The 24071-nt window shown below is 36.7% G+C and overlaps 2 protein-coding genes across 2 annotated transcripts in view; both read right to left on the reverse strand.

The window, feature by feature from the left end:
• LOC131437810 (uncharacterized) overlaps positions 1-4237 on the reverse strand; it is a 219838-nt gene extending 215601 nt beyond the window's left edge. Inside the window, exon 1 of the mRNA XM_058607397.1 lies at positions 3212-4237. The gene's annotated coding sequence lies outside the window, so the exon portion shown is untranslated. The remainder of the gene's footprint in view (positions 1-3211) is intronic.
• An 8212-nt stretch (positions 4238-12449) lies between these two features.
• LOC131433901 (uncharacterized protein DDB_G0283697-like) lies at positions 12450-13725 on the reverse strand. Its single transcript, XM_058600509.1, has 2 exons — positions 13295-13725; positions 12450-13122 (listed from the first exon to the last, which is right to left on the reverse strand). The coding sequence occupies exons 1-2, from the start codon at positions 13717-13719 to the stop codon at positions 12450-12452; spliced, it is 1098 nt and encodes a 365-aa protein (XP_058456492.1). The 5' UTR covers positions 13720-13725.
• Between the last annotated feature and the right edge of the window lie 10346 nt (positions 13726-24071).

The raw sequence follows: 24071 nt of genomic DNA on the forward strand, positions 1-24071 counted from the left end.
CAATTTATTCAATATCGAATTTGCAAATGTTAAATCATTTTCAATTTATCATATTGAGCCACCCTACGCTCACTGGAAATATACAAAATTACCATACTCTGCTAAGCTACCCAAAAACTGAAACGTCCAGCCGCAGCTGACAAAGTTCGGTTCATCCGAAGCAACAGCCTATAGTACTCGAATCGGATGTTCATGATCATATTAGTAACGATAGGCTCACAAACTAAAGCATCGCACAGTGGGGAAAAAACGATCAAAAACGCGACTTTGCTTAATAATTTCATAAAAACATAAGCAAATATTTTCAAAATGAGTACTTCTTATGCAAATTTTTCTGTAGAATCGATTTATGAGAGTTAGAAGATCCGCAAAATTCACTATCATGCCCGTTTTGCTCCAATTCCTCTTTTTTCTGACTTTACTTTGAAAACTAACTGTGAAACTCAGGAAAAAATTCAATTCAATCAATCGGAAGGTATTCCTGACATGCTCATAAGTTAGATAAATGGATTGTTTTTAATAAGATTGACCGTAAACAACTGTATTCTGTTTTACCCCCAGTCATCTTCTTCCATGAATTTACAGAAAAAAATGTTCTACTGATCGGTGTTTGGACCAATTTTGGTTCAACAAGACAGTTCTATGTTTCGCAAATAACCTCAAATAATAATTCACAGATAGTGTTCATGATCGCATGCTACGTGCTACATCGTTTTACCCCAATTTTCCCACTAATATAATTTTATGTTGAATTCAGATTTAAAATCCCGAAGCAAATCCAATATGACCTACCAATATTGGTTCATATTACGTGCAAAACATCTGTTATATAATTCAACACAAAGGAAAGACAGTACTAGCCTGTTTAACCCGTTTTACCCCAATTTATTTCATAAGTCGTATTTCTGGTTAAACTTTCTTTCGCATACCGAAAGCAGGCTGATTGTGGTTGATGAAAATCAATTGATATTACGAAGAAAGACATGAAAATAGGATTACAAATGAATTCAATGACCGCACGAATCTTGCTATACCGTTTTACCCCAATTTATTTCATAAGTCGTATTTCTGGTTAAACTTTCTTTCGCATACCGAAAGCAGGCTGATTGCAGTTGATGAAAAATTGGGGTAAAACGGTATAACAAGATTCGTGCGGTTATTGAATTAATTTTTAATACTATTTTCAGGTCTTTCTTCGTAATATCAATCGATTTTCATCAACCGCAATCAGCCTGCTTTCGGTATGCGAAAGAAAGTTTAACCAGAAATACGACTTATGAAATAAATTGGGGTAAAACGGTATACCAAGACTCGTGCGGTCATTGAATTAATTTGTAATTCTATTTTCAGGTCTTTCTTCGTAATATCAATCGATTTTCATCAACCGCAATCAGCCTGCTTTCGGTATGCGAAAGAAAGTTTAACCAGAAATACGACTTATGAAATAAATTGGGGTAAAACGGTATACCAAGACTCGTGCGGTCATTGAATTAATTTGTAATTCTATTTTCAGGTCTTTCTTCGTAATATCAATCGATTTTCATCAACCGCAATCAGCCTGCTTTCGGTATGCGAAAGAAAGTTTAACCAGAAATACGACTTATGAAATAAATTGGGGTAAAACGGTATAGCAAGATTCGTGCGGTCATTGAATTCATTTGTAATCCTATTTTCAGGTCTTTCTTCGTAATATCAATCGATTTTCTTCAACCGCAATCAGCCTGCTTTCGGTATGCGAGAGAAAGTTTAACCAGAAATACGACTTTTGATATAAATTGGGGTAAAACGGGTTAAACGGACTAGTACTGTTATTCCCATTGTATTTTATTGGATCACAGATGTTTTGCACGTATTATGAACCAATATTGATAGATCGCATTGGATCTGCTTTTGGATTGTAGATCATTATTCAACTGAATAGTATAACTAGAAAAGAAATGGGGTAAAACGGTGCAACGAGTTTTCTGCTGTCAATAAAACTATATGCAATCGATTTGTTAGACTTTTTTACATCGGAAACTCTCTATTCGCTCTTCTGCAAGTTCTTCGGTTTCATGTTATATAGTTAAGCTTGAATACAATGCAGTATCAAAAGGGAACTTGGGGTAAAATGAACATGATAGCGTTTCGTGCGGTCCTTCTAAATACATGGAATCGATTTTACTGACCATTTTACACCAAAAAAGTGCTTTGTGGTCAGCTGTATCATGCCTCCAAAAAAATCGTCGCGTTTTTGGTCCATTTTTCCCCACTGTGCATCGGTTCTTTCACCATCAGCAGCATCGCTTCTTGGTTCGGCGATGCTTGCTCGAACGATGGTATCGGCAAATTCATACTCGCGATGGTGGTTCGCTTTTTGGTTCGGAACGAACACGTTTTGCGTGTTCGGAATCGATGCTTTACCACCACTGCCTCTTAGTTGACAACACACATACAGACCCACACACATACACACACGGACATTTGCTCAGTTCGTCGAGCTGAATCGATTGGTATATGACACTCGGCCCTTCGAGCCTGGAAAATTTTTCTAAAGTTAGAGCGAATTCTATATCTATTTTAATTATTTTTAAAACAAGTAAAAATACCCCACGAAAGCGTTTTAGGATTAAGCCCGAACAATATCGATTTAAGTTTAATCTTAGGTATTGGGCAAAGTTTAAAATGATTAGCTACTTGTCTTCGGGTCAACTCAGCAAGACGAACAAAGATTACAGTACGCAGTAAACTACGCCATGATTGTACTTTATTTTACTCTTAATGGCTCAAATGTGTATCAATGCACTCCGATTGAGCATCGAAAAAAAAATTGTATTGTGTCGGGTATGATGTCCAAGCACGTGTTCGGTAAAACGAGAATCAAAAGACGTTTAAAAATTTAAAAATAGTGCTAGCGCAGGAACTATTCACCATTGCTTGCACGCATATTGTTTGTTTTTGTTCGATGCTCTTCGTAAGCTTCGACAAGGAAGTTTCAACATAAACAGAAGAAAGAGCGAAAACACGCCAGAAACATAGCGCGTTTCTTTATACTTTCGGGTTATGTTCGTTACAAGTAATAATAACAGGTAATCGCATCGTGTTTCAAAAATGCACTCATTTGTAACTCATCGGTTCATAGACCATATGGTGTAAAGAAAACAGTTGAATGATATAACATTAGAAATCAATTTTGTAAACATGTGTAATTTGTCCATTCAGTGACACTTACCTTCGTTATGATTTCACTTTTTTTTCCAAAATACAGCTACAAACACTAACGTACAAAATGTTACATTTAACCGTAGTAAAACAAACAAAACCTTGGCCCGAACTGTTTCGCAGCAAGGTGACACGAACACGGTGCTGTGCAACAAGCTTTGGTTTAATCTTTTAGCCTATTAAGGTGTTTCTGGTTAGGCTAGTTTCATTGCACGCATTCCATTCCACAACATCAGCGAAAAACGTGACACTGACCGCTGAAATGCTTAACTTGTGAGCTTCTCTGCTAATCCGATTTGTAAAGCGACATATTGACATATTTTTCTTCAATAGAATGATAACAATTGTTACTTGTTGATTCACCGGTTTCAGACACAATTTCGCAACAATTTCTCCGTCAAATCTGCTCCCTGGTACTAAAAAACCTGTTGATTAACTGAAAATCCATAGCTAATCGTTCACTCTTATTCGATTAAAAGCTTTCCTTCTTGGGCAGTGTTCTGACAGCTGCACACACTTGACTCTCGTTTACCGCTGGCCACATACATCTGCTGCATCAACACAAACCACTTCAACTGCCGTAAATCTCCGAATTGATTATATTGTTTTGGTTTTTCTTCTTCGCTCTCTTCGACCAGCGAATCTTCCGTAAGCAAATTAACAATAATTGAATGATTAAACGGAAAACGAAAAGCACAACAAAATCCCGAAAAGCGATGAAAATCACGGTTGGCGTGGTACGAGCTGAAGAAAACTTCAATGCGCGACAAGCACAAGCTGCTGACTCGGCGATTACGCGATCCAAGCGGGCCCACGGATTGAACTCTCGTGATCGTGATCGTGAGGCTCGTCGGCAGCCCAGAACAAGAAGTAAGCGAAGAAGGCGAACGAAAACAAAAAGCACACACGGCACGGATTGGAGCACAATGTAACAGGTGTTACGATGATGGCAGACACTGCTTACCTTCGAGCGTACGTCTAAAGACTGAGAGACCGGTTGGCCGTGCTCGGTTAAAGAGCGATAGTATTAGATGGTGATGTGAATGCAGACTGCAGAAAAAAAAGCAGCCTGCTGGACGACCACAGCCACAACCACATCGACGACGACGTCGATATGCTCCAACAAGTTGAGTGTCAACCAGCGAACCTATCAAGGTTTTGTCTGTATTATGCTACAGGATCGAACCTTTTGCTGAGTATGACAATATATTCTCACTCTGGTGATTGAAGTGCCGTATTCGCATTATTTAGATTTTCATAAAACAACTGTAAGAAAGACCAACGCAGAGATATTTTGCGCCTAAATCCTAACTTTGATCGTCATTCTACGGTCGGAAAACATGCACGCGTCGATAATAGTGCTACTATCCTTAATACCATGCACACAATCCAATTATCCACAATCGGTGCCTGCTAACATAAGCAAAGTCAATCACACACGTGAAGTAAAAGCCATCAAACAGAGTACGACAACGGCAGTCGGTTGGCAGCCGGCAGCCGTACCGAGCGAAAACTCGAAGCAGAAAGCTTCAAAAGTCAATGTGCTTTTATTGTTGCTTTACAGACACTTCGTAAGCAAACTGATTCCGCCAGCCAGTTTGTTGGATAGATCAGTGACAAATGTATGCACAGCACACATACCTAGGAGCGTAACTCTCGATCACGATCACTTACGTATCAGTTGATCGTGATTTCCAAAGTTGATCGGAGTAGTGTGATTGGGAGAGCGAAAAATAAATAATCAAACATTGGTAAATGGAATGTGAAGTGGGGAATCAAAATATATACCTTGTAAAGCGGGCCCTCAGAATCGGAGCTTTTGTCACCGGGTATCTGTTTACGAAGAAGGCAGAGCAGGGAAGAGCGCTTGCTTTCTAAGCATATTCAAAGCATGGCGAAAAAAAAGGGGAATTGCGAGTAAGACGGTTACATCATAATAACATTGTTTAAAATTCAATTAAATTAGGTAGTAAAAATTCTCTCAGTAATTTTGGAAATGAAACCCAAAGTATCAACTACATAATTGTCTCATAATCCGCAATCCAAAACATAGCTGTTTGGTAACACAAGTAGCAAATGACAACAGGGGAGGAATCATATATGGTGATAAGTGACTGTAGAGCAATTCCTGGAATGAGTAGAAGAAAAAGTGACAAAATCAGAATCGACCTCCTCCGATTTGGATGAAACTTTGCACGTGGCTTTAGTATGGCAAACCATAAGCTTTGAACCGATTGAGAGGTCAATCCGACTCACGACTGATTTTTTATTTTTGCATTTCACAAATATTGTCTTTTTCAAATCGTTGTAACTAGGAAACCGTTAATTGTACAAAAATGGCGTTCAGGAAGAAGTTGTAGGGAATCGATTGGTCACTCTAAAAAAATATATACTGAAAAAAATAATTTCATTTTTTTCTCAATAATTATAAAAGAATCCGAAGAAGTTAAATAAAAAAAAGCATGGTTTCAATTTTTTTTTGATAATTTTTATTTTAAAGCTCTTATTAAAACCTACAGATTGATGGCTATCCCATCCATGCCTTTTGAAAAATGAAGAAGTTACAGCTAAAACAGTTTACCGGGTCTCGTGTTGTAATTCGGAAACCGTCCATCGTACAAAAATGGCGTCCAGGAAGAAGTGGTAGGGAATCAATAGGGCACTCTAAAAAAATATGCACTGAAAAAAAATTAATTGTTTTCTCAATGATTTCAAAATCAACCAAAAACCAAAAATAGATACACAAAAAATGTTGTAGAAGTGATTTTTACAAAATTAGTCAAATTAAAAAAAAAATAATGAATTCTTCATCGACTCCTACACTACACTGAAAAGAATCTATTTCCAAAATTCAAATTAAATTCACAAAAAATACCCTACCTCTAATTTGGATGAATGAATAAAGAATTTTGAAATTATAAACAAAGTCTTACTATTTTTGCCTACCGTAGTATTAAGGCGTATTTTCTGAGTGTTGCTTTATGAGCAAGAGTAGGGTAACGGCTCTCTATTTCATCTTATTTGTAAGAACGTCACTTCAATATTGCACTATTGCACTATCAGGTTTAAATTGTGAGAATTCTTCTTGAAAGGGCTTTATGTCAACTGTAAGAAAACACACGATATATTTAAAACCAATTTGGAATTGATTCGACTTTTAAAAATTATTGTGTAGTTTTCGTTTCCTTTCGTTTTACATTTAAAATTTTATTGTATATGTAATTTGGATTGATCCTTTTGAAAATTTAAAAGTATCAGATGCACAGCCGATGTAATACTCTCTCTCTCTCTCTCTCTCTCTCTCTCTCTCTCTCTCTCTTCTCTCTCTCTCTTCTCTCTCTCTCTCTCTCTCTCTCTCTCTCTCTCTCTCTCTCTCTCTCTCTCTCTCTCTCTCTCTCTCTCTCTCTCTCTCTCTCTCTCTCTCTCTCTCTCTCTCTCTCTCTCTCTCTCTCTCTCTCTCTCTCTCTCTCTCTCTCTCTCTCTCTCTCTCTCTCTCTCTCTCTCTCTCTCTCTCTCTCTCTCTCTCTCTCTCTCTCTCTCTCTCTCTCTCTCTCTCTCTCTCTCTCTCTCTCTCTCTCTCTCTCTCTCTCTCTCTCTCTCACACACACCACACACACACACACACACACACACACACACACACACACACACACACACACACACACACACACACACACACACACACAGAGAGAGAGAGACACACAACAGCGTAATGTTTTAATTCCATAAATACGTTTATTTCATAGGAAATATACATAAGTTTTTCTTCGCGGTGGCATCCACAATACATAGTACTTTAAACCTAATACATTTTCAATATCATATTGGTATGTTGGTATTCATTAGTTAATCTAAACACTGTTTTTATCAAGCGAGTTGCTATTATAAATTACATTAAATGAAATAAATTTATTTTGTACATGATTTTATAACTATTTCAGGTTTGTTTGTATCAGTTCATCACTTTTATTTAATATAAGATAGCTGGCTATTGGTTGGTTGAACTCATGGAAGAGAAAACAGTCTGACATAAAATAAAATTTAAATTGGAACTCCAACGGACTTAATTTTCGACTAAAGTTTCATGTAAGGAACGTCACGACAAGCAAGAATGTCGTGAACTGGGACATTGGATAGTCTACCTTGGGTACGCAAGGAATTTATTAGTTGAAACCTGACATCACGATACTCCACGCATGTCCAAACAACATGGTCAATATCGCGGTAACCTTCGCCACAAGCACAATGATTAGTCTCGCAAAGTCGAATTCGAAGGAGATGTGCATCTAACGTGTAGTGATTGGACATGAGTCTGGACATCACACGAATGGAATCTCTACTCACATCCAGTCCCCTGAACCATGCCTTTGTCGATATTTTAGGAATAATTGAGTGCATCCACCGACCCAGATCATCTTTATCCCAAGAAGCTTGCCAGCTGACAAGTGTTCTTTGGCGAGACCCGCTATAGAATTCGTTGAAAGCAATCGGTCTCTCATAAATTTCACCCTCAATAGCAGCACGTTTGGCTAAAATATCGGCTCTTTCATTGCCTGGAATGGAGCAATGAGCCGGGACCCAAACTATTGTGATTTGATAATTATTATTCAATATGACGTTCAGGCACTGTTTTATTTTGCCCAAGAAGAAAAGTTCATTTTTTCCAGCAGCGTTTGAGTGAATGTCTTCAATTGCACTCAGACTATCTGTGAAAAGAAAATAATGGTTTTGAGATAATGTGACGATTACACTCAAACTATAATGAACTGCTGCTAACTCTGCTATATAAACAGAGCAGGTTCTTGAAGCCTAAATGAGACCGAAATATTATTGTTGAATATACCAAACCCAGTAGCCTCTTCAATTCGTGATCCGTCCGAACAGCGTTATGTTGACATATTCCAGAATGAAACCAGTGCTACTAGTGCTACTTTGGTTATTTCATTAAATACGCACTTTCTAGTAATTTTCTAAGCCGAAACAGTTTTGTTGCAATATAAATACTAATAATATTATTAAACTATTGTCACGGATACTAAACAAAATACTTGTTTTCGATGCTTATGAGAAAAATTGGCAACATTGCTATACGAAATAAGATTAAAACAAAGTGCAATCAAGTGAATGAGGTACAAATTTTCATCTCTTATTTTTGAAGCTTACTTAGCGGGTAATGTTAGAACTTTCTAATCGTTGATTAAACAAGTGAAAAGTGAATATTACTAGTTATGAAGTCATCTTACATTGAACAGTGGTGTAATTATGTGAAACAGTGATCAAGTTTTAAGACGAATCCATTAGAAAATATTCAGAAACATGACTAACTGTAAAACTTGAGACGAAAATGTTTCCCAAATTGGATAGTGAATTTATTTTTCAATGAAAAAAAAAAACAATCGCTGAAGAATTTAAAATCTTTTTTCAATGGGAAAGTGTGATTAAAACTCAAAAAACCTGTTTTAATCCACCAAGTGGTGTGATGATGCCTTTCTCATGTACATATAATATTGTGGTATTCTATTCAAAAATTTTCTCTTCGATTTTTGAAAGAAACCAAGTGATTGTTTATGCATAACATACAGAACAAAACAGTGCTTTGATTGCGTAAGCCATCCTTAAGAAAACGAAATGGGTTCACTATTATATGCACTTCCGGCACCGGAACCCAAGAACCGGTATAATCGAAGTCGGTTCGTACGGCCACCAACTAACATGACACACAAACTCTTCTAATACGCACCCTATAACTCCGGATTCGGAAGTCGGATCCGGATGAAATTCAGGAATTCCGTATGGGACCGGGAGACCTTTCATTTGAATCCAAGTTTGTGGAAATTGGTCAAACCATCGCTGACAAAAGTGAGTGAGATCCATTTTGGTATATATGACCACTATTTCCGGTATTTCGGAACCGGATACCGGGAACCAGGATAACCAAAATTGATTTGTTTAGTTGCCTACTGATAATGACTATCGATTTGTGTAGTTTTGAGACCAGTTTAGAAAAATTTTCACGTTTTTTGTTTCGCCGGTTTAAGTGACGGCGTACAATATTGAACACACTTTACCCTATAATTCCGGAACCGGAAGTCGGATCCGGATGAAATTCAGGAATTCTGTATGGGACCGGAAGACCTTTCATTTGAATCTAAGTTTGTGGTAATCGGTCAAACCATCGCTGAGAAAAATGAGTGAGATCCATTTTGGTATATATGACCACTATTTCTGGTACTTCCGGAACCGGATACCGGGAACCAGGATAGCCGGAATCGGTTTGTTTAGTTGCCTACTGATAATGACTATCGATTTGTGTAGTTTTGAGACCAGTTTAGAAAAATTTTCACGTTTTTTGTTTCGCCGGTTTAAGTGACGGCGTACAATATTGAACACACTTTACCCTATAATTCCGGAACCGGAAATAGGATCCGGATGAAATTCAGGAATTCCGTATGGGACCACGAGACCTTTCATTTGAATCCTAGTTTGTCGAAATCGGTTCAGCCATTTCCGAGAAAACCTAGTGAGATTATTTGACACATACACACATACACATACAAACACACACACACACACACACACACACACACACACACACACACACACAGACAGACATTGCTCAGCTCGATGAACTGAGTCGAATGGTATATGACATTTGGCCCTCCGGGCCAATTTTCACTAGTCGGTTTTTCAAGTGATTGCATAACCTTTCTATATGAGAAAGGCAAAACATTTTAAAAGGTACGTTGAAAGATATGAATCATGTTCAAAGCTAGGAAATGAAGGAATGTGATAGAAATAGGACCTCAGATGAAATAGGAAGTCATTACTCTACCTCGTTTTGTCTTACTCACGCGTTTGAAAGGTTAAAGTTTTTTTTGCGAATATATACAAATTCGTTACTGATACTTTGCGCATGTATCTGGTAACTAGCAGTTAGAGAACCTGCGAAATCTACACACAAAATGAATTCCACTGGATTCTAAAATGATTGTGACTTTCATTAGTTCAGTTTTCGATCAAATTAGACTGAAAAAATAATCAGTTTGGACAAGGAGAATGTTTTTTCAAATAACTTAACCGACTTCCGGATCGGGAAATATAGGGTAAAAGGTGTTCACTGAAAAGGGCGAAAACCCGTAAACAAATTTCTAAATCGACCTCAAATCTTTTTCAATTGATAGTTTTCATCAGTAGACGGTCAAACAAACCGATTTCGGTTATTCCTTTAAGAAGAGAAGAAAATTATATTGAAGAATACCACAGTATTATATATGATAGTATGATTGATATGAGAAAGGCATCATTACACCACTAGGTTGATTAAAACAGTTTTTGTTTTATTTTTGTGATCAGCATGATTCAAAATAATTTAACTGATCGCACTCTCCAAGTTAGCAATCAGAATTGCAAATCTGAATTGCTACCCGTACGAGCAGGTAACTCAAGGTTTGGGCGTAACTCCAATCTTGTGTAATATTTTTACTTCTGATCTTTCAAATCAACCCGCTGTTTGTCAGAAATCTCTATTCTGTGCCGATACAAGTCTGTTAGACAGAGGTAGAAATCTACAAGTGATCTGTAGTCGCCTACAAAGAAGCTTGAATATTTTCAGTGATTATCTGTCAAAATGGGAAATTGCAGCAAACACGGAATTAGTTATCTTTTGTCATAAGCCCAAAGCTTCGTTTTTTAAAACTAAACAATAATCACGTTATGCGGCCAGCATTGATATTTACCAACGCCATCTGGAAGACTCGTGCAATACTCAATTCAAACACCACTGCCGATCGCCTGGATTTACGAGAACCCGAGATGACATAGTCTAATGATACTATTCTAGTTTTAAGTTAGTCGTTAATTAAGATTAGAAAATACCCTTGGCATCTTAGAGCTTAAGCAGTGTGCCTAAAATTATATTACATTATTGAATAAAAAAATAATCACGTTATCAAATTGAATGGCATTGAATAGACATGGTCTGATCAAGTAAAATACTTAGTTTTAACGTATGCCAAAAAACTCACTTTCAAAGATCACATTGAAGGAATCCAAGCGAAGTGTAATAAATATATTATCCTGACCCTATGTGCGGGATAGAGAATCGAACCCAGGTGGGCTACGTGAAAGGCATCGACTTACTCGTCACTTTATGAAGAAAACGCTTTAAAATATTCAGAATAAAAGTTTAAAAATGTTGAAGCGCGCTCCCTGGTTTAGTACACATATAGAACCATTTAATGTAATGCCACATGATGTTATAAGCAAATTCCGACAAAAACCGATGCAATGGAGTGCTAATAAAATAACGCGTCTTGTCGGTTACGTGACTTATATCGTTATATCTACTGAACCAAAAGTGACAGTGATTTCGAACATCATTAATGACATAACAATAGTTTTCAAATAGTCACAGTCGTTTGATCTTTGTACTTGATCAATGACCCGACAGTTGCTTCTAACGAGCCCTTCATATAATCTTCGAGAAATCGAGCGGTAAAATAATTCGTTAATAGGTGAACGCACATATACACACAAAGAAATGTTCCGATCTCGTCGAGCTGAGTCGAATGGTATATAATACTATGGGTCCCCGAGGCTCAGTTCGAAATTGGGGGTTTCCTTTCTATAAAGAAAGGTAAAACATTAATTCAAATTTTCAAAGACTAGCAAATATTTTCCTGTTCTTGTACTGTGAGGCAACTGCGTTTGACGTGAATATTGCTTCCCGAATTTGAATTCAGTCTTTTCAAAATCGCAGTAGGTGTGAAAAAAATACTTGCCTGATCATGGCTCCAAAAGTACAAGAGAACAATTTCTTGCTAAATCACAAATTATTTTTGATGAATCTAGATTGCTGGTTTTTTTAATAAAATCCAGAGTTCCAAGTTTTTCTAATTTTCAAAAAAATATCATACAACATCTTCTTCGGGTTTAACAAGTTAGCTCACAAATCCATTGGAATAAAAAACTTTTCTCAATGAGATCACGATTATCCAAACTGGTTAAAATACAATTTTCCAGATCATGAATAGTTCGAATGAATAGCCTTACGTTTAAAAGCATTTTACCCTGATATTTCTACCTTTTCTGGTGAACCTTTGAAGTGCAAGAAGTACCTTGCCATGTTTGTTGGCAATCCATCAAGATGTTCCGAGTTTTGCTGAAACATTAATATAAACATGCATCCGTTTTCAAAAACAAAAGATAAACAAATTATTCGGTTTTTCACATATTTTATTTTAGTACAATCACTGTGCATCATAGTCTGCCTCACTAGCATATTCATAGTGTCGCTTACCTTGTTCGTCGTAATCGTCATCATCATCCCCATAATACCGATCGTCATTGGCTTCTTCATCAATCTCTTCCCGATCCACTTCCTCGTCGTAGTCGTGACTGTTTCGAGCAGGTTCTCTTGTTTCATCCGGTCTATCACTATGCTCGTCGTCATGGTCGTTTTCATCGTTATTTTTTGAAAACGTAGTACCGTGCCTGTAGTCGTCGTAATTATCCTCGTAATCCGACCGCTCCGAGTAATCGGGCGAATCTCTTTCATCCTTCTCCACATATTCATCATCACTATTATCTTCAGCGCCTCCGTCATCATCATCATCGTCATCATCACGATCATTATTTCTGCTCTCGTCTATTTCGTTAGTGGGTTTCTTCTGCTTCGGTTTGATGACTACCGACTTGGGTGGCGGTGAATGACTGTTCCGGAAATCGTAACCTTTCTCGGAGCTCTTGTGATCATCCTCGTGGTAGATCACCGTTTCGTACCCTTTGTGATGTTTTTTGTGTGTGGTTTTCTTCGGGAACGATAGTCTCGTTCCAAACTCAGCAGTCGTTTGAGGCTTCTTTTTCAATTTTGTCGGAGCTACTCCGTAGGTGGTGTGTTTATTGGGATCCTGGTGGTCGTTACTGTGAAATAGAATTTTATATTGGATAAAACATTTTCTCTGGCTTCGAAAATATTGCTTCGTTATAGTTATTTTTTCTTGTTAGAATATTCACTTCACTTGAAATAATCAATACTATCTGAATTTCCAAATTGAGCAAGTGGTTTAACGTGACCCAATACTACTGTACTAACCTTGGTTCCTCGGTCACATCATATTTCCGGTGTGTTCCTTTCCGCTTATCAGAATTATATTCCCGTACATTGGACTCTGATTTATCATCGTAATCCGGTTCATCCTTTGATTCTGCATGTCCGGATTGCTTCTCTTGTTCGTATTCATTTCCGTCCTTTTTGTGAAAATTTTCCGAATGATGAAAACCGCTGCTGTCTTTATCACTAGTTGACTTCACGTACCCGACCTCGCCATCCTCCGTGCCACCCGTCCAACCGTAAATATACGGACCCTGATAGGCACTTGATGTCACTTTCAGAACCGCTGGGTGGGTTCGCGGAATGTAAGGATTTGGATCGAATATACCGGGGAACAGTTTAAAACCAGTGGTCAGTTTCATGGTCACGCCCACGTACAGCAGAACCATTTTCAGAAACCACATCATAAAGCACTATCGATGTGACGATGTTTTCGCGTGCTTGATCCAACTTCAAGTGTCATTCGATTACAGCCGGCAAGTCAATTTTATAACAACCCAATTGAATAATTGCATCACACCTGAAATCAGTTTCGTAGTCCCGTGGCTATTGATGGAGAGCAAGTTTTTAGAATCATTCAACCGAAACTTTCTGCGAGCGCGAAGAAAGTGTTCGTGCCTATAGGCAAATCGCGTCGCGCCAGGTGCATAGAGAAAGATGAAATTGTTCGGCTCCGTAGATTAACATGGCTTGGGAAACTTCAATCAGCGAACTGCAATACCAATCGTTCGCACTGGACCAAGCTTGAGGCCGGCGGTGGCTGGGCTGGTAGGCAATTTGAATAAATGGTATTCGGACGATTGGCAATGACTGCGGTTTCCACTGTATTGATACTTACTTTGTTTTCCCGCAATCGGTTTCGGTACAACCGGCGGCGTTACTAAAATGTGAATTGAATTAATTCAACTGAAAGGGTGGGTTATATCAGGTGTAAACATCTTGAAAGGGAATGATTTAATCTGATAGATTAAATTAAATGATCTGAGAGAAATTAATTACTGACTGTAATCAGTTGTTTGTTTTCGTTACAACGAGCGGTCGTTCACCTTGCGGGTTTGAAGTTGAGTTATGGAAGCTTGTCGAACTTTAAACAAATAAAAGATTTCTTTGGAAAGAGAGTGTGGTTTAATGTTCGAATGAGCTACAAGGTTATGCTTTTACTGCTTGTTTGGGGTTTAAATATAATCGGGCATATCTCAAGAACAGCATGCCGGATATACAAAAAAATGAACGTTAGCCGTTTTGAATGAATAGGAACTAGAATTTCAACTACTCAGTTTTGAAAATTGGAAACATTGCTCATCTTCAGTCTTTCCATATATAGGAATAGAACAATCTTCGCTCATGCGTCTTGTTTACTGAATTTCATTTGCATTTCAAAACATATAAGTCATTACACGTTAAAACTTGTCTATATCGAGGTTTTCTAGGTACACCGGAACCTCAATTTACGCGCAGAGCCGGGGGGTGCGTAAATAAAAAAAACATCCCGTTATTTCAAATTTTAATGTAAATAACATGAACAATTCAACTACGTCCGATGCTTAGGCGCCTGAGAACCCTCTGAGTATGTTCTGAGACTATGGAAATGCTTAAGAGATGTTCCAATATCCAACGATTACGATTCCAATATCTCCTTGGAGTATTGTCCTTAGGGTCTAAGCTGTGTCACAGCAAGAACTACAACGGCTAACGCCTTTTTTGTTTGTGGTTCATACTTTTAGAGGTACACATTGCTTACTTGTCTATTTATAACTGTTCCAGGTAGGTTCCCAGTCGTCCAAGAACTTCGATGAAAACAAGTCTTAAGATCTACTCGAGCATTCAACGGTCTATGTATAGTTTTTCAATGCTGCTTATAGTTGTAGAGCTACATACTGCTTACTTGTGTGTTTTGATCTTTTCTCGGAACATTCACAGTCGTCCAGGAACTCAGTAGCTTATGTATAATTTTTCAATGCTGTTTATAGTCGTAGAGCTACAACTCCAGGTAGCTTTTTAATGGCCTAGAGCAATCACAATTGTCCTATTGATCGCATGTGGCATGTCGAATATGGACCGAGAACGATAGGTTCGTTAATGCACTTTGTTACACTGGTAGATCTTAAGGCCTGAACTGCAGGAAGTTTTGATGTGAAACACATCTTTATTTTCTATATAGGGGTGCAAATCGGAAACTCAAAGAAAATACACTTAGAAATGTGGTCAGGTTTTAAACACTTACAGCTCAGATGACGGTTTTGAAGGAGTAAGCGATATATCAATGGGAAAGCATCGCTCTGATTGGTCAATCAATGCAAAAGCGAAGCTGTTGGAAGCACGCGAATCTATAAATAGAAACGAAATTATAGCGAACGTTTCAGTCCTACGTGTAGCATGCCAGAGTTATTACTAGACAGCAAGACAGAAAGCGCTATAAAACGATTTGAAGCTTAATTGGAATGCACTGATCTTGTGTCATGCGAGTTGATGAAATTTCATGTTATGTCGTTTTCGCCTCAGAAATTTGCAACTACCCCATGGTAAATTTTGAGTGCTTAAGATGAATTTCTTATTTATATAAGATGATCTCGATTAATAATGAGAAAAAGTTTATTAATAATGAGAAAAAGTTGACCGAAATCGCAGAATGGTAGAGAAACTTAACGCTATAAAAATAACTGCTTGCATACAAAACTTGAACAGAAGAGAAGCTTGAATATCGAAATCCATATCGCAAGTATGTACACAGAATTTAAAATTTAAATACATTTGTTATTTTAATGTAATTTCGTCGGCTACAAAACAAATACAGATCAAGACAAATAGAGTCTATATTTTGGGTTCGAGTGTTCGGTGTTGATTCTTAACCAAGATCAATCTAAGCAGACTCTCGTGAAATCACGGATTCAAAAGTATGACGATTGATTGAACTGTTTGATTGTTGATCATTAGAAAATTTGGTTGCCTTCTGCCACATCAATTGGCTGCAAACAACCCCATGGGGCTGATCCTTGTAGTTTTTGGATGGATCATCGGTTACGTTAGTAGACCTTAAGACCTTGTTCGAGGAGATTTTGGATGTGCAAGTTCTGCTACAGATCTTATCACAGTATGTCAATTTTCTATGCATAGTACTGCGAGTACATACCGCACCCAATAGTCATATGAAAGTGATATTTGCTTTTCAGATAATTTTTGGATGCCCACGATCTTATTTAGATTCTTTGGAATTAAACAATTCATTAATGTACATTTCACAATATTCAATTCCCTGAAGCATGTTAGATTGTTTTGTATATGTACATAAATTGAGATTTCCTTCATTATGCAAAAACCGTTTTTTAACGCGATCATCGCGTGGATTAAATAAAAAATTCGCGTTATTTCAAATAAAACGCGTGAAAAAAGTCGCGTAAACTCAATTCGCGTAAATTTAATTCGCGTAAATTGAGGTTTTAGTGTATTGTTTTGAATCAGTGCTCATTTGTCTATCTCCTCGTACAGTAAACAATGTCCGCGATGATCATGGCATCCGTCAATTGAGAAGTTGTAGATTGTTTTGCAAATTTTGTGTACTGAACTATGTTTGGCTGTTTCAGTCAATTTATCGAAAGTTATGTATAGTTTATGAACCTATTTAGTGAAGGAAAGGTTAGACGATGGCTTCCGCACCACAGTCAAGACCCAAGCGAAAATTTGACGCTTGACACAGTGATGACTCTTTTTTCTTACATTCGGGTCAAAATCTTGAGAATGTCGAGCATCTTAAGCTCCCCGCGGAGAACTGGTTCAGCTAAAGTAAATAAACCAGGTCTTATGCACGCGGGATCCTCATTTTGCGCAGAGATAAATTTATTCTCATTCGCAGGCAACGTGCTTTAACCGCTCTCAAGACTCCCTCGCACATTTGACGTATTTCGCACCAACTCGAACAAATATTGGTGGTACCCTCTCAGATTTGAATGCAATTTTCTGGACATATAGATTTTGTCACAAAAAGCCACATTGCATACTTCGTTTTTCAAAATTGATCAAGACGGTCGTTTGAAAAGGGTCAAGCTTGTTTAACTTATTTTTGCCTTTCTCATATTCTCATACCTTATGATCAAACAAGAACCGGAATTTTATCAAAAAACGCAAAATTTCAGTTTTTAATGAATTTCTTTATTATCACCTTCAAATAACTCTCCTCCTGCGGCAATACATGCATGCCAACGCTTGATCCAATTTTCCATACAAGTTTTATAGGCCGCCGAAGGTATGGCCTTTAGTTCACGCAGCGAATTCTCTTTTATGGTCTCTATGGTATCAAAACGCGTTTCCCGCAATGGCAATTTGAGTCTGTGGAAGAGGAAAAAGTCACACGGGGCCATATCTGGAGAGTACGGTGCTTGGTTGATGATATTGGTTGAGTTTTTGGCCAAAAACTGCGACACAACCAACGCTGTGTGAGCCGGCGCATTATCGTGGTGTAAAATCCATGAGTTTTCCTTCCAAAAGTCTGGCTTTTTTTGCGAATGGCCTCACGCAAACGACGCATAAAGCCAAATAATATTCCTTGTTAACTGTTTGACCGTCCGAAAGGAATTCATAGTGCACCACACCACGATTATCGAAAAAAAACAGTCAGCATAACTTTGATTTTGGGGATCATCATGATCCAAGCTTGTACGACCACCTTTGAAGTGTTTATACCACTCGTATGCCTGTGTTTTACCTAGACACGATTCACCAAAGGCCTTTTCTAATATTTTCAACGTTTCTGAACACTTAAATCCATTTGCAACACAAAATTTGATGCACGCACGTTGTTCTAAATTTTCATCCATTATAAAAATCGCCACACGAAAATTTTTCAACTTCTTTGTATAGACGCCAAACAAAAACTAATCGTACGATATGCGTCAAAATTTGACAAAATGTGTATAAAAGTGTTGCCAACGTTGAGAGAATAAAAGTTTACCGATTGGAAAAGCGCGTTAATTTTAAAATGAAAATTCCGGTTCTTTTTTTATCATACGGTAGAAGTTAATTGGAACCGAATGATAAAAGATATGTGTGTGTATGTGTGTGCATGACAAATATTCTCTCTTTTCAACTCTGACTATCGGTACGTTTATTATATTAGTGTGCCGATATCCAGCTTTCGGTTCCGGAAGTAAGGGAGAGTGTTCGGTTACCGGCACCCTTTTCTTTTTACCTCATAACTTCTAACTTAGTGCACATTATGCGGACATCTGTACATCAATGGAAAGCTAAAGCCCTGGCTATCAACTGATTAAGAAACTAAGTTAAAAACTCACTTTCAAGGATCACATTGAAGGAATCCAGGCAAAGTGTAAAAAATATATTAAATGTTTATATCCTCTTATAAACAGAAATTCTAAGCTCTGTCTAAAAAACAAGTTGTTAATTTATAAACAAATTTTCAGACCAGCCATGCTTTATGCAGTACCTATTTGTTCAAGTTGTTGTTCCACTAGGAATAAAACGCTCCAAAGGATTCAGAATAAAATTCTGAAAATGATTTTGAAGCGTCCTCCCTGGATTAGTACAAATGAGTTACACAGACTCACAAATATACAATCATTAGATGTAATGTCACATAATATTATAAGCAAATTCCGACAAAAATCGATGCAATCTTCAATTGAATCGATTCGCTCTCTGTATTAGTAAGTAAGTTAGTATATAAGTTCCTTTTCCCCATTACACAATACAAGTAGGTTTAGAATTTTCTTTACACAAAAATCTCAGAATTGCTGAAGCAAATGATGTCCTCATGGTAACAACAAAATCATATATATAATAGGGCTGAAAAGTCACCACTTGTGGCTGAACACCCAATTTAAATCTTAATAATTTTATTTTAACTCATATTCCAATAAATAGTTATTTAAAAAAAAAACAAAAGAAACTAAGTTGATTTATTTGATTGAAAAAAAGAAAGTAAAGTAAAGTAAAGTAAAGTAAAGCAATAAATTTTGGCCATTTTAAAAAAGATGTTCGGTTACCAGCACCCCAAGAGATTTCGCTTAAAATGAAAAAAATATAAGTAAAGACTGCAGCTATTCAAAGAAAAAACAGAATTTATTCTTTTTGGAAGCGTTTTTGACAAAAGTCTTGATTGTCTGATTGTGACTTCGCCTTGGTGCTCTTGATCGAATATTTGGATGGTGGCGCCTTTGGTATTAATTTGGCCGGTCTTCAACGTTATTTCTTAGCCGGAGCATCTGCTGTATGAGCAGCCAGATGTTTGTTTCGACAGCAGCCAGCATATCACTGACAATTTAATAAATATTCAATCCGTTCACCTTTCCGATTGATACTCTTCAATTCAAAGCAAAGTCTTGGCATTACATTCCTTTTGTGGAATTTGGCCTTTCTGTTTCAACAGACTTCGCAGCCGATTCTTAGTGTACAGAATCATTGCATGGCTAGTACTATGGATCCTACTGACACTAAGAATCCTTCCAGGTCGGGGCTCGAACATACGACAACTGGCTTGTAAGACCAGCGTCCTATGCATTGAACCGCCAACCCGGGACTCTTCAATTCATGATACTCTAAAAAGAGTCAGAAAAAACTTTTGTGTTGATATTCACGTAATTAAAAGTTATTTTGAACACATAAAAAAATACAAGTGACTGTTTGCTTCGCAATTCGGCACAAAAAGAACGTGCTGCTATTACAAACACATGACATTTGTCGGATTGACGCTATCTGCTTTCTGTCAAAGGCTACGGTGGGGTGCCGGCAACCGAACACCTTCTCCTACCGATAATAGCAACCAAATATTATAAAATGGAGCTCATTTCACTTTCTCACAAATGATTTAATAGATTTTCACTAACTTAAATTCAAATATACTATTTCAATGTAGTATTATGCAACTGGAATCTTCAAACCTCTTTTCTAAACCTTACTCCAAACTTAGATTCAAAGGAAGGTCTCATGGCCCAATACAAAGTTCCTGAATTTCATTTGGATCCGACTTCCGATTCCGGAATTACAGGGTGATATGCACCAAAATTGTGAAAATAATGTCACTCATTTTTCTTCAGATGGCAGAACCGATTTTTACAAACTTAGATTCAAATTGAAGGTCTTATGGTTCCATACAAGTTTAAAAATTTCATTTGGATCCAACTTCCGGTTCTGGAATTACAGGGTAATATGCACCAAAAATGTGGAAATAATTCATTAAAAATTCGAAAAAAAAATATCACTCACTTTTCTCTGAGATGGCTGAACCTATTTAAATTAAATTAAAGGTCTCAAGGTTTCAAACAATTTCATTTGGATTCAACTTCTAGTTCCGAAATTACATTGTGAATTGCACCAAAAATGTGGAAAAAATGTCATTCACTTTTCTCGGAGATGGCTGAACCGATTTCCACAAACTTAGATTCAAATGATAGGTTTTAAGATACCCTAAGAATATATTAATGTTCATTCGACCTAAACCCCTTTTTACCTTTTTTTATAAATATGAAAAATAGGTATAGAATTCGATCCAACAATAGAAAATTTTTCCGAGGCCCGATTCAGCTCGACGAACTGAGCAAATGTCCGTGTGTGTGTATGTGTGTTGTCATCTAAGAAATCGAGATCTCAGAGATGGCTGGACCGAACTAGTCGCAAATGAAAGCTCTTCCCGTCACCCTTTACGCCATTGAATGGTTTTAAGATCGGATGTTTACTTTTTGAGTTATACGAAGTTTTATGTCAAAATTTCCAGTTTTTTGACAGCACCTGTCACAATTGGCCTTGATAACAGAATATATTTCCCAACTTAGATTCCGCACGGTAATATCTATCCAACAAGTCATAGATTGTTACAATCCGTACATTTTTAAAGGAGATATCGAAATTTTTGTGTAAGCCACTGTTTCCTCTATTCCAGCACTAGAAGTTTTGAGCGCTGTATGACAAAGCAATGCTTGGGAGAAACGTGAAACACGATTTTTTATACTGTTATATACTATTGTTTCAAAGTACCAAAAAGACTGTGTACAGTACCCTTTTCCATGACATTATGTCTCGGACCAAATTTAGCAGGGTTCGTTTTTGGCAACATAATCGTTCGAATATGCCATATGTAAACCAGATGATGGCAGAATATTCGAGTTGAAAGCAATTTCATAATTATATTGATTTAAACTACTTTCAGCAATAAATGCTGGAAAAACATAACACCCATATACCATTCGAATCTGTTCGTCGAGATCAGCAAATGAGTGTGTGACAAATAATTTCACTCAATTTTTTACCTTTTTTTCGAAGATGACTCAACCGTTTTCTACAAAATCAGATTCATATGAAAAGTCGTATGCTCCTAAACAAGGTTCCTGAATTATGTTTGGTTCCGACCTCTGGTTTGGTTCCGGAAATACAGGATGATATGTGAAACGAAATTAAAATTGTTTAACTCATTTTTCTCGTAGATGTCTGAACCGATCTAAGAATCATCTAAGATTCAAATGAAAAGTTTTAAGATTCTATAAAACATCTTGTTTTTTTGTCAGATCCAACTTCCGGTTTCGGAGATACAGGGTGCTTAGTATAAAAATGTCTATTTCACATAAATTAATCAGGTTTATCGAGTTAGCAGATTTGGATAGTCGATAACCAAATAAACTTCTTTCATTTTCGGTTGTACTCAGTTTTCGTTTCGGAAGACACCCAAAAATTTAATTCGCACTACGATGTCTACATTGATTTTTGAACATTTTCAAACAAATGTAAACTATACTCAGGTGACTTCGGCTACACCGATTTTCGAATTTCGGTTCCAGTATCGAATCGTTTCTCAAAGCTCAATCGTTTTCTCAAAAAAGCCAAATCGAATTGCAGAAACAAAAGTGCAAATTAAAATAAATCCAATTTTATCCAATTCTGACTTCCGATTCTGGAATTGTAGGATGATGAATTTTTAAAATTCAAAGTGATATAGAAGATGACAATCCCAAAAAGCTTTAAAGTTGGACTCAAAAATATTGTAATTTATTCGTCATATGGCCATACGAATCGGTTTGGGTTATGCTGGTTCCTGAATACCGGCTCTGGAAGTACCTTAAATTACCCTAAACTCTAAAGTGGAAATTACTTCGACATTTCATGGAATATTTTATCGATTGTTTCACTTTTAGATTCAAATTCGATCCGATTTGCAGTTTCGACATTACAGAGTAATGAGTGATTAAAATCTCAAATTGCCACTTAAAACGACGGACATTAGAATAATGTCTTGAAAACTGAAACACCGAAGAATATTCATGCAAAAAACACATACGAATTGATAAAAAAAAAGGTATCATCTCACTGCTAGGTGGATTAAGCACGTTTTTTCATAAGTTACCTCTCTATATTTGCTAGTTTAAATAAATATATAAATAAGTAAATAAAACGTTAATTTTTCTAGTTTGCCAGCCATGAAAGTCTGTATCCAAATAAACGAAACATTGATAATCCCATTAAAGATCTGCTGAATTTTATTCGAGTCCGACTATCGGTAATTTTTTTGACCAAAATCAAATCTTCATTAAAAATTTTTAAATATTATTCGTAGGTCATATTAGTGTATGGTTGAATGTACCGAATGTCACTATGCCGATATCCAGCTTTCGGTTGCGGAAGTACCAACAGTAGTAATTAAATGTAATAAAATGTAGCTCACTTCACACTCTCACACATGATTCAATAGATTCTCACTAACTTAAATTCAAATGTAGTATATCAATGTAGCAATATTATGAAACAGAAATCTTTAAAACTATATTCTAAACTATTTTATATCGTAGTATTTTGGGGAATTTCGGCTGTAATATACAGTAGAAAAAGAAAATGAGAAAGGCATATTTACACCAGTGATTAGATTAAAACAGGTTTTTATAAATAAAATAAGTAGGCTTAGAGTTCGCTCAAACTTTGGAAAACGAACTGGGTAAATGGCTGTGTCTGTATGTATGTGTGTGTGTGCAAAACAAAGAGATGTGAATCCCAGAGAAGGCATGACCGATTTTGACCAAACTACACAGATAAAAATATTTTGTGAATTTACATCTTTTTTCATGCTCATATTTGGAGCGAACATAAAGTTACTTTACAATTCTATACGTTTCAATATAATTTAATCTAAAAAATAAGCGTTAATTGAAAAATATAGTTCTAGTCATTGAAAATTTAATGCAATTCAATTTAGTTTTGCATCGATGATGGATTCCAATCAAACTTTCGATTCAACCCCTGTCTATTTCATGTTACAATGGATTTACATCTCGTGTAAATTTCATTATTTTTTTCTGTGTAGTTGCAAATGAAAGGATTTCAAGGAAGTATATACGCTATTGTTTTTGCTTTTGGTTCTGATGATTACTTTTCTAGTAATACACTTTCATTTCAAAATTTGCAGTTTTTTAACAATACCTGTCACAATTGGTCTTGAAATTGAATAAAGTACTCTTCAACATAGTATTTTGGGTCGATTCGATTTTAGCACGGTTTGTTCGATTGTGACGTGTTAATCCTTATAGTGAAAATTCCGCATTATCTTTGAATCTAAAGTGATAACCAATAAGTTTTAACAACTAAAAAAATAGTAACTGTCTTCAACTACAATCACTGAAAAAACAAAACTTTCATATAACTCAAATATATTCGATTCGTAAATGTGTGTTTGTATGATCCGACAGAACAAACTTTGCATAAGTTTGAAATCCCGAAATGTTGCTACTAGTTTTGCTAGATAGTATTGGAATGATTAATTTGAATGCAT

This window comes from Malaya genurostris, chromosome 3 (assembly GCF_030247185.1).
Source record: "Malaya genurostris strain Urasoe2022 chromosome 3, Malgen_1.1, whole genome shotgun sequence".
Taxonomy (NCBI): domain Eukaryota; kingdom Metazoa; phylum Arthropoda; class Insecta; order Diptera; family Culicidae; genus Malaya; species Malaya genurostris.

Excerpts from the sequence above, each read along its gene's own strand:
- LOC131433901 (XM_058600509.1), bottom strand. The coding sequence starts at position 13,719 with ATGATGTGGTTTCTGAAAATGGTTCTGCTGTACGTGGGCGTGACCATG. Across the intron at positions 13,123-13,294 it reads GATGTGACCGAGGAACCAAG|TAACGACCACCAGGATCCCA; the intron begins GTTAGTACAGTA and ends TCTATTTCACAG.